This window comes from Cajanus cajan, chromosome 9, assembly GCF_000230855.2.
Source record: "Cajanus cajan strain Asha chromosome 9, NIPB_CcT2T_4, whole genome shotgun sequence".
Lineage (NCBI taxonomy): Eukaryota > Viridiplantae > Streptophyta > Magnoliopsida > Fabales > Fabaceae > Cajanus > Cajanus cajan.
In genome coordinates, this window is record NC_138525.1 from 38,315,322 (window position 1) to 38,327,287 (window position 11,966).

General features: G+C 44.8%; 1 protein-coding gene across 1 annotated transcript; it reads left to right on the top strand.

Annotated features, from left to right (window-relative positions):
- The first annotated feature begins 876 nt into the window (after positions 1 to 876).
- On the top strand, positions 877 to 4,956 carry LOC145951786 (uncharacterized). Its single transcript, XM_083063830.1, has 2 exons — positions 877 to 1,746; positions 3,090 to 4,956. The coding sequence occupies exon 2, from the start codon at positions 3,093 to 3,095 to the stop codon at positions 4,950 to 4,952; it is 1,860 nt and encodes a 619-aa protein (XP_082919956.1). The 5' UTR covers positions 877 to 1,746; positions 3,090 to 3,092; the 3' UTR covers positions 4,953 to 4,956.
- Positions 4,957 to 11,966: the final 7,010 nt, after the last annotated feature.

Consider the following 11,966-nt stretch of genomic DNA (forward strand, 5'->3'; position numbering starts at 1 on the left):
GGCTCGCCGAAATAATACTCTCTCAAAATAACTGAGCCTGGAGAGGCTCGCCGAAATAATACTCTCTCAGAATAACTGAGACATTTCTATACAGAAAAAGCCAAAACCAACAAAAAAGGCAAAAATACAGAAATCAACAAAAATACAGAAAAAGCCGAACTCAACAAAAAAGGCAAAAACACAGAAAAAGCCAAAATCAACAAAAAAGGCAAAAACACAGAAAAAGCCAAAATCGAAAAAAGGGCAAAATACAGAAAATCCAACAAATCATACAGAATAGCTGAGCCTGGAGAGGCTTGCCGAAAAAATACTCGTACAGAATAATTGAGCCTGGAGAGGCTCGCCGAAATAATACTCCCGCAAAATAATTGAGCCTGGAGAGGCTTGCCTAAATAATACTCCCGCAGAATAATTGAGCCTGGAGAGGCTTGCCGAAATAATACTCCTTCAGAATAATTGAGCCTGGAGAGGCTCGCCGAAATAATACTCTTTCATCATAACTAAAGCCTGGAGAGGCTTGCAGAAATAATACTCTCTCAGAATAAATGAGCCTGGAGAGGCTCGCAGAAATAATACTCCCCAGAGAAACCTCAACTCAAGCTCACGGGCCAAATTTCCCAGCGAGAGCTATCAAAGCAAGATCGTCAAAATCCCCAATGGAAGTACGATCTCCCAAGCAGAATATCCAAGTCAAAGGACTTAAACTTCCTCAGTGAAGATAGCTCTCCAGCTCAAGCGTTGAGTGAGGCTAAGCCTGCAGAGGCTTCCTAAATAATACTCTGGGATACATAAGATCCCTAAATCCCCAGTCGCCTACTCAGAGGCACTCTTTCAAAAAAGGAAAAAAATCAAAAATATCAATAAATATTCCCCAAGCGGAATCCGGCTTTTAGCCAAACATCAAGCGTCAAGATGATCTGCCTAACAGAAGAGGCTAATCACAATCAATGACAAAATCCCCCAGCGGATAACAGCCTACACAGAGGCGACAAAACCAGAAGAACAAAAAGAGTCACCTGCATAAGGATAACCGGGATACTCCACCTACGTCAAAGGACTGTAGACCCCTAAAATTGTCCGGGTCGGAAATAAAGCTTGAAGACTCTCGAAGACTGAAGGATAATCAGCCAGAAGGACTCCTGGAAAGCCCTAGGAGGGTTCTCTGTAGGTCTAGAGGTCTTAGAATAGCTAAAAATAAGGAAGTGGAGGGAAAAAGCCCAATACGGCCGTACTGAACTTAATACGGCCGTATTGAAGCTTCAATACGGCCGTACTGAAGTCAGTACGACCGTATTGACACTTCAATACGACCGCTGCGAACTCAATACGGGCGTATTGAAATTTCTGACTTTCAATACGACCGTATTGAACTCCAATACGACCGTATTGAAGTTCAAAAATTTCAATACGGCCGTATTGGCCCTGTAGGCCGTATTGCGCCTATTCCCTATAAATATGACGTCATTTGGACGTCCAACCACACTTTTTCACTCAGTTTTGACTCCCTCCTTGAGTATTTTGGGGTTTTTGAGCAGTGTTCTGCCCTAGAAAACTCTCTGGGAGTCGATCCGACGAAGTTCTTGAGCCCCGAGCCATTTTGCTTGAGGATCGAACCAAGTCGAGGGGAAATCTTTTTGATTCCCTTAGTTAAAATTTTGTTCTAGGAGAGCGAGGAGCGGGCTTGTAGAGCGTGGGAACGCCAAAACGCTTCCCAGTTCATTTTTTATAAAAAGCACGCTTCAAGAGGTTTCCCTTCAATCCTTCCTTTTACTGCTTTCTGTGTGCATATTTAAACTGTCATCATGTAGATAGTCAATTTATAATTGTTTAGAATAAATAGGGGTAATTTAGTAATTTTATACTGTTCTTTTAAAAAATAGTCTGTCATAGGGAACCCGAAAGGGGCGCCGTGGGGTGCTAACACCTTCCCCACGCGTAACCGACTCCCTTACCCAACTCTGGTTGTAGTGGCCAAAGTTGATTTTTAAATCAATTGCCTTATCCCTTTTTCCAATGTTTTGAGTAAAACATTGGTGGCGACTCCACGAACCCTCCTTTTATGAAAACCACTAATCCATGGAGGGTCCCGCTTGGGATTAATATGGATTAGTGAGCCTTTTAATAAAATTGCTCGTTTGACGAGGTCTCAGTTTGAGAATAAGTCATTCTAGCAATCCACATTTTTCAAACAAAAAAACGAGTCCAACCATCCTTCGCGAACGCCGAAAGCCCGTTTCGGGCCGGTGGCGACAGATGGCGACTCCACTGGGGAAGCCTCGAGAGTCAGTCCCATTTAGTGACAGATTATTTTTAACAAATAATAGTTAAAATTACTTCATTACCCCTTTGCTTGTATTATAATATGTTTTATTATATGGCTTTAAATAACTGTTGTATGTTTAAATTCCGCAATTGTTTGAAATAAAAACTGCACACAAACCTTTGCACACAACAGTTCCCTCTATACCCGGGGGCATGAGTGATTAACCATAGGGAGTGGATGTTAGTACGGCCGGTTGTCGAATGGGTCTATAGGTGCCCGTAGACCGTTGTCGGAAAACATCACTCAAGGTGATAACCATGAACTTGAGTCCGACGGTGCGTTGGAACTTTCCATCGACCTACGACGAGAGGAATTGGGTCCCTATAATGGGGGCACCTTGGGGGCCTTTGACCAAGTGAGAACAGTTAGATCCTCCTTGAATATGCACTTTTCTGCAGGAGACCCCTACCTCGTGATTCGCTCGTGACTGTTCGTGGATGAGTGAATTGTCTGTGCATTGACTATGTGACATTGTATGAGCATACGTTTGCATTCTTTAAACATACAACATCCTTAGTAAAATAAAAATAAATAGAAATAAGGATCTTCTAGTGCATGGTGTTAACATCTACCCTCATCACATTCATGTAGGCAGTTTCCCTTTTCATCCAAAAAATACAAAAATACAAAAAATGATATTTACCCAAACCAAGCAATATCATGCATCATGTTAGGAAAATCCCAAGAAACATGATAATGTTTAGTTAAATAAACACTATGCATGCATATTCATCTCCATCATCTCATAACATGCATTTTATTGTAGATCATGGAGGGATCTAGGGGATTGCAAGGGCAATTAAAGAAAGTGGACTTCTTATTATACCGTGCCGAGAGGTTGGATCACCTCTGTACCTTGATGCCACGAGAGGCTCGTTTGGAGTTTGAAAAATCCTATGGACGAGTTCTCGACTTGATGAAGATTTGTGTAGATCCATCCTTTCTGAGAGCATTGGTCCACTTTTGGAGTCTCGATCTACATTGTTTCGAGTTCCCCCAGTTTGACTTAGTTCCTACTCTCGAGGAGTACGAACTCATGCTTCGATGGCCCAAATCAACAGGGGTCTATATTTTCCATGGAAATCATGTGGCCGTAGAGAGAGTTGCCACTCAAGTCAAACTACCGCCACGATTATCTGCTTTAGTGGGGAACGGCAGTATCAAGGGTTGGAAGCTTGCTATGATTGAAAACCACCTTTCTTCTTTGGCTGATGAGGGAGATTGGTTAGCTTTCAACAAGACTCTAGCGTTAGCCGTGTTTGGGATGATCCTATTCCCCTTTCACGCTAACACAGTGGACCATGCTGCTATGGACGCCTTCTTCGCTTGGGACGTACATATGAAGAGTCCCGTGCCTGCCATTCTTGCCGACACCTTGCTTTCTGTCAACTTATCTCAACAGAAGCAAGGGAAAACTATCCGATGCTGTACCTCCTTGTTGTATGTGTGGGGCATCACACACTTTTATGCCTCTAGTCATATGGGGTCTTTGCCCGACCCTTTGAGAAGTTTTTCGAAGATCCCCGTACGCCGCCGGTATGCTTCCGAGTGGAAGGAAGAGATGGAACAGTGGAGTATTGAGCACTTCACGTGGGTTTGTCCTTGGTTCCGTCCAAGCAATGTATTAACAAGATGCGGCAATTATCCAAGCGTACCATTAATGGGCCTCAGAGGTTGCATAGCTTATTCACCTAGATTGGCTATGAGGCAACTCATGAGGACTCAAATTGTTCTTACCAAAGAGGAGCTTGGAGGGTTGTGTTTCTCCTTTGATTCCGAACATCAGAGGGACATGCATGCTGTCATTAGAGCGTGGGAGAAACCAATCTATGAGGGAGATCGCGAGCTTGGAAAGCCTCGGGTATCCGCCTCCACCGACTACGAGATATGGAGGAACGAGAGAGGGGTGCCTCAACCATCCACCTCTTGCGCAACCACAACCACAAGGAGGTTAATGCAAGAACAAGTCGACGCCTTGACCAAAAAGCTGGAAAGTATGGAAGCTCAAATGAGGTTTCTTGAAGAAAAAAATGAAGAATCCAGTTTTACTATTGATGGTCTTCAAAGGCAATGCAAGAAGAAAGACCACGAGATAGAGCGGATCAAGGACGAGTGTGCTAACCTCAACGAGGAGACTACGCGGGCATCCAAAATGCCAAAGATTGAACCGAGTAGTCAACTCCAAGAAGTCAATGCAAAGATAGCACACCTGGAAGCCGAACATGCAAGGCAGGCTCAGTTGATCAAGAACATGCAAGAAGATCTGCTCTTGACTCGATCCGATGCACAACAATGGCGGGAAGTTGCTCAACAACAAGCCGCAAACCTTTCCGATTTCCGCAAAAAGGAGAGAGAGGGACTAGCACAAATGGCTAGACTCCGAGAGGAGAAGGATCGAGCCGAAGACGAGCTTAATGAGCTACAGGCCATGATCAACTACTATACTCAGAAAGCGAAGGAGGCTCAGAAAATCAGTGACGATATGAGCCAAGCGGTCCATACACAGATTAAAGCAATGGGTCGTCACATCGAGGAAGCCGAAGATGAGTGGCAAAGAAACATGAACCCGCCTGTGGGTTTTTACCGGCTTTTCTCTTATTGTAAAAAATTACTTCAAAGCATTGTATAAAAAGTTGTACACTTTCTTCAATGAATAAAATCGAATTCTTGAGATTTATCGCCTTTGCATCTCATAGTCATTCATTTGCATTTATCTCTCCCGGTAATTTAATAATAAATGTTAATAAAAAGAAAGAAATAATCAATGCGTATGTTCAGAATGGATCGCACGCCGTTGGTCATTAAATGCAAACCAACAACTGCGCAAAGCGAACACACGACGACGCCGTTGTTGGTAATCAAGACAGACGAAAGGGAAGGTCCGACACCGTTAAGGATCATCGCTCCGAGGCCTTTCCCCTACAAAACAAATAAGGCTGTGCCGTGGATATACGACATCCACTCTTCTGCCGACAGCGATATCTCCAACATCGCTGGACTTGGGGGCATGACTAGGAGTGGCAGGATCTACACTCCCGAAGATCTGCACGATAAAGCTCCCAAGAATAAAGGAAAAGAAAAGGAGAAAACCGAGGAAGATAGAGAATCCGAGGAGGAGACTGATGAGTTGTTAAAATTCATCAAACAAAGCGAGTACTCCATTGTGGATCAACTTCACAAGACACCAGCAAAGATCACTTTGTTGTCGTTGATCCTAAGCTCCGAACCGCATCGGCAAGCTCTGTTGAAGGTCTTGAACGAGGCGTATGTGTCGCATACCATCTCCCAAGACAAGTTTGAGGGAATTGTTAGCCACATCACGGCTAATGATCACCTTACTTTCACCGATGAAGAAATCCCCGCCGAGGGACCTAATCACAACAAGCCCTTGCACATCTCTGTAAAGTGCAAGGAATACCACATCGCAAAAGTCTTGGTGGATAACGGATCTTCCTTGAATGTGATGCCCAAAAGAACTCTTGATCAAGTGGCAATCAAGGAAGTCCAAATGCGCCCGAGCAACATGATCGTTCGAGCTTTCGACGGTTCTAAAAGAGAAGTGGTGGGAGAAGTCAATCTTCCAATCCAAATTGGACCCACCATCTTCAACGTCGAATTCCAAGTGATGGATATTACTCCTGCATACAGCTGTCTCCTAGGCCGACCTTGGATTCATGATGCGAAAGCTGTACCCTCTACGCTCCACCAAAAAGTCAAATTCATCGTGGGTGACAAACTGGTGACCGTGCAAGCTGAAGATGACATACTCATCAGTAAGCCATCCAACATACCTTATGTGGATGCAGCAGAGGAAGCTTTGGAAACCGCCTTCCAAGCATTGGAAATTGCCAATGTTGAAACGTTTCCCCGAGAAATGAAGAAGGTAGCCCATATGCTCACAAAGAACGGATACTTGCCAGGACAAGGATTGGGCAAATACTCCCAAGGAATCCCGGAGCTACCTATTATCAAGGACAATCCGGGGAAGCAAGGGTTAGGATACAACCCTGTTAAAGATCAAAGAACGAAGAGGAATCAAAATCCTTCTCGACGTTCTTTAAGCCAGATCTTTAGGAAGGCTGGTTCACAAATGTCGAGGCCAGCTGTTGTCATCAAGTGTCCTTCTCCTTCCGATAGGGATGTATAGACTCAGTGACTATTAGAGATCACTCCTCGGGGACAGCCCGACCCCCGAGCCTCGATAGGGCACATGTTTCCATTATGATTAGAATAAAATCATTCTTCATTAATTTCTTATTGATTCTTTTCTTGCTTACAATAAAGTTCTAGACCACATTATTTAACCCTGTTTGAATGAACATAAATGAGGTTAAGATCGTCTTAATAATCAATAAACCCGCATCATTTTTATGTGGAAGTGTGCATGACAGTTTGGAGCACCTTTTCTTGGCATCAATAAGTGCCATCATGGATTAAGAAATACTAAATATAATAAGCTCGGCGGGAAACCCAAAAAGGGGACTGCGCAAAAATAAGAGCAAAAGACCCGTTAGGAATCCCACAAAAGGGTGACCTAGGCAAAAATTAGGGTTACAAAATAATGAATAACAACAAAAGCCCGGTAAGACATCACAAATGGGTGTTTTAGGCAAAAGTTAGGGCCGTCAAAAAAAAGAAAAACGAAATAAATCCATGATGGTACCATCAATCGAATTCAACAAGGGGCTCAAGAAAAGCTATCCAAGTTGTCAAAGCACAATCATTAATAACGAAGATGTGCTTAACTTCATAAATGTTTAATCGAACAAACCTAAACACATGAGCCTACCATGGCCAGCCATTCTTACAAAATCCATTTTTCAAAAATAAAACAATCCCCTCTAAAGCACAAACTTTTGAAAAATATACCTTTTCCTTCTTTTCTCTCTTGTCCCCAACGATTTTTGAATAATCTAGTGGAAACATGGAGATATAGTGGTCAATAGGAGGGTTGACACATCTTCTAAAGGAAGGGAGGATCATTTGGTTGATAACACCAAAAAAAAAACAAATACGCATCATTCCTCGGTTACAGAAATCGGCAAAGCACAGTCTGTCTGGAGGAATGGCAAGATCCAAACAAAGAACGCATCGATTAATTCTTTTGAAAAACTGAATCAAATAGAATTAGGTGCATCTCATTCGCATACATACATACAGATGATAGGTGTACTAGAAGACCACTTATTCTCTGTTTATCAAAAAAAAAAAAAAAAAAAAAAAAAAAAAAAAAAAAAAAACATAAAATCAGAAAAAATCCAATACGCCCGTATTGGTATTAATACGGTCGTATTGGAGTTAACGTTAAGCACAACGTTTCAACTCCAATACGGGCGTATTAAAATCCAGTACGATCGTATTGAATCCCAATACGATCGTATTGAATCCAATACGGTCCGTATTGGTTGTAAATTTTGTACATCAACGGAAAGGCCAATACGGCCGTATTGAATCCAATACGGGCCGTATTGGCGGAATTTTGCCTATAAATAAAGGCTTCCCCTCCCTCATTTTGCATACCTTTCTTCATTCTCCACATTCCTTGCTTGTGAGTGCATTCCTAGAGAGATTATCGGAAATGGCAGAATCTTCTCGCAAAAGGCAGAGAGCCCCGGCCAGACGTGTAATGACAGACCGACACCGAGACCGGCTGCAGCTCATAGAGACGTTCACCATCGAGCCGTCAAGAGTGCTCGACTTTGAGCTTCTCCAAGCGGTGGGCTTGGAGAATGATGTCAGGAACTACTTCGACGCCATAGGATGGGGATTTGTCCTTAATCCACCATCCCAGCTATATTTGACGGCCACGAAGGAGTTCTTGGCCACAGTCGGCGTCACGGAGTCGACTAACAGCTATGGGGAGGATGTTTGCGCGGTGGATTTCTGGATGAATGAAGGATACCGCACGCTGACGTTGGACGAGTTCAACGTCCAGGCAGGGTTTTTCAGCCGCACTGATCAGCTGGCCTTCCGAGATGCCATATGCGAGTGGCCTGATCAGTGGACTCCGGTTGAGATGTGGAGTTTGCTCACTGGCCGACGGGATTATCATTCAGGGGTAAAGGGCTCCCGGCTCCCGACTGCTCTTAGGATCTGTCACAAGATCCTCACCAGTACCATTCATGGCAGGTCCAAGAGTCAGGAGTCGATTACACGACCGGATCTGCTGGCCTTATATTGCATGGCCACCGGCCGGAAGGCCAACCCTGGATATTTCTTCCTTGAGCACGTGAAGAAGTTTGGGATACGAGAGGGAGGAGAGTCCAGACAGGGGTACATCTTGGTTGCCCCACTCCTCTCACAGCTCGCGGAGACATGGGGATGTCCCGATGGTGCAGAGCCAGGGGCGTTGGCGCCAAAGTTGATTGGTGCCTCCACCCTGATCAACATGAAGATCATCGCTAGATCGCCAGGAGGGGGGTTTGTGCGAGTAGATGGCCTCGAGACCTTCGACGACCTCCTCAACAATCTCGACTTTGAGGGAGGCGACACCCCGCAGCCAGAGGCTAGCACGTCACGATCGGACAGGGGATACTTTGACGCCCGCTTCGACACACTGCAGCAGAGCATTGACACGCGATTCGATGCTTTTCAGCAGAGCATCGACACGCGATTCGATGCTTTTCAGCATAGTGTCGGTACATGGCAGCAGAGTACCGATGCTCGACTAGATACCTTGGTGCAGGGGTTCGACAACCTCTCCGTCTGGATGCATCGCCGCTTCCCGGACTCGCCACAGGACCCGCCAGCAGAGGAGTGAAGACTGGCTTCTGTTTTAGTGCTTTTTCATGTACTAATTTGGTTGGGCTTAGCCCCATTTCCCAAATTTTTCTTGTACAAATTCATTTTTAATGAAATTTGCCACTTTTGAATTCAAAATTCTCTAGCAATTTAAATTCTGTACAGCAAAAGCCAAAAAACATAAAAAAGGGCAAAATACAGAAAAAGCCAAAAAATAAAAAAGGCAAAGGTACAGAAAATCCAACAACCAGTTTGCACAGAATAACTGAGCCTGGAGAGGCTTGCCGAAACAATACTCCTCATCCCCCACATTTCAGAATAACTGAGCCTGGAGAGGCTCGCAGAAATAATACTCCCCAAAGAAACCTCAACTCACGCTCTTGGACTCAAAATCCCCAGCAAGAGCTATCAAAGCAAGATCGACGACATTCTCAATGGAAGTACGATCACCCAAGCAGAATATCCAAGTCAAAGGACTTAAACTTCCTCAGTGAAGATAGCTCTCCAACTCAAGTGTCGAGTGAGGCTAAGCCTGTAGAGGCTTCCTAAATAATACTCTGGGATACATAAGATCCCCAAATCCCCAGTCGCCTACTCAAGAGGCATCCCTGCAGAAGGAGAAGAAAATAAAAATCAATAATCATTCCCCAAGTGGAATCTGGCTCTCAGCCAATCATTGAACGTCAAGCTGATATGCCTAACAGAAGAGGCTAATCAAAATCAACGACAATATCCCCCAGTGGATAACAGCCTACACAGAGGCAGCAAAATCAGAAAACCAAAAGAGACACCCGAACAAGGATAACCGGAATACTCCACCAACGTCGAAAGGACGTCAGCCAATCATAAGGCACCGCTCACATCAGAAAGAGCATCTTTGTGTCTACACCCCAAAGGAATCAAAAATTCCCCAGTGGGCACCAACTACGCAATGGAAAGTTGGGACACAAGAACCTATGAGTAACTGCACATCCCCTAGACGGATCCCTGCGTTATCCAGCCCCTAGTGGCACAAAATCGAAAAACAACCGTCGAAGCAGCATCGTGGACTGTGGAGACAAAATCATCACAAATCCCTGGAAAGGAGATATTCACGCTACCCCGTCGTCACAAACACGGAGGTATGCAGCTTCCGGCTCGGGCAATGAGCGAAGCTATCTCTGGAAAAGGGGTACACACTGCTTACCGTTGTCACAAGGGTACTTAGCTTCCGGCTCAAACAAAGAGTAAAGCTAAGCCTGGAGAGACGGTACTTACAGCTTCCAGCTTGGGCAACAAGCAAAGCGAGGCCTGGAGAGGCGAAACTCACACTGCTTACCGTTGTCACAAGGGTACTTAGCTTCCGGCTCGGACAAAGAGTGAAGCTAAGCCTGGAGAGACGGTACTTACAGCTTCCAGCTTGGGCAACAAGCAAAGCAAGGCCTGGAGAGGCAAAACTCACACTGCTCACCGTCGTCACAAGGATACTTAGCTTCCGGCTCGAACAAAGAGTGAAGCTAAGCCTAGAGAGGCGGTACTCAACCATCAGCGTCATCAGAGGCGCGTTGATGTCCAACTTCCAGCTCGAGCGTCGAGTGAAGTTGACCTTGGAGAAGGTAAACTCAGCTACCGAGGATGTCAAAAGCGCCGAGGTATGCACCCACCTGGAGAGGCTACTCAACATTTTTCCACCGGAAGACGCTACAAGTCAGAAGGTCGGCACAATACCCGGACAATTGGGTCAACTCCTTTACTTGTCAGCCGATACACCAAAAGGCCGTCCGACTAAGTAAAGGGGGGGCAGCTGTAGACCCCTAAAATTGTCCGGGTCGGAAATAAAGCTTGAAGACTCTCGAAGACTGAAGGATAATCAGCCAGAAGGACTCCTGGAAAGCCCTAGGAGGGTTCTCTGTAGGTCTAGAGGTCTTAGAATAGCTAAAAATAAGGAAGTGGAGGGAAAAAGCCCAATACGGCCGTACTGAACTTAATACGGCCGTATTGAAGCTTCAATACGGCCGTACTGAAGTCAGTACGACCGTATTGACACTTCAATACGACCGCTGCGAACTCAATACGGGCGTATTGAAATTTCTGACTTTCAATACGACCGTATTGAACTCCAATACGACCGTATTGAAGTTCAAAAATTTCAATACGGCCGTATTGGCCCTGTAGGCCGTATTGCGCCTATTCCCTATAAATATGACGTCATTTGGACGTCCAACCACACTTTTTCACTCAGTTTTGACTCCCTCCTTGAGTATTTTGGGGTTTTTGAGCAGTGTTCTGCCCTAGAAAACTCTCTGGGAGTCGATCCGACGAAGTTCTTGAGCCCCGAGCCATTTTGCTTGAGGATCGAACCAAGTCGAGGGGAAATCTTTTTGATTCCCTTAGTTAAAATTTTGTTCTAGGAGAGCGAGGAGCGGGCTTGTAGAGCGTGGGAACGCCAAAACGCTTCCCAGTTCATTTTTTATAAAAAGCACGCTTCAAGAGGTTTCCCTTCAATCCTTCCTTTTACTGCTTTCTGTGTGCATATTTAAACTGTCATCATGTAGATAGTCAATTTATAATTGTTTAGAATAAATAGGGGTAATTTAGTAATTTTATACTGTTCTTTTAAAAAATAGTCTGTCATAGGGAACCCGAAAGGGGCGCCGTGGGGTGCTAACACCTTCCCCACGCGTAACCGACTCCCTTACCCAACTCTGGTTGTAGTGGCCAAAGTTGATTTTTAAATCAATTGCCTTATCCCTTTTTCCAATGTTTTGAGTAAAACATTGGTGGCGACTCCACGAACCCTCCTTTTATGAAAACCACTAATCCATGGAGGGTCCCGCTTGGGATTAATATGGATTAGTGAGCCTTTTAATAAAATTGCTCGTTTGACGAGGTCTCAGTTTGAGAATAAGTCATTCTAGCAATC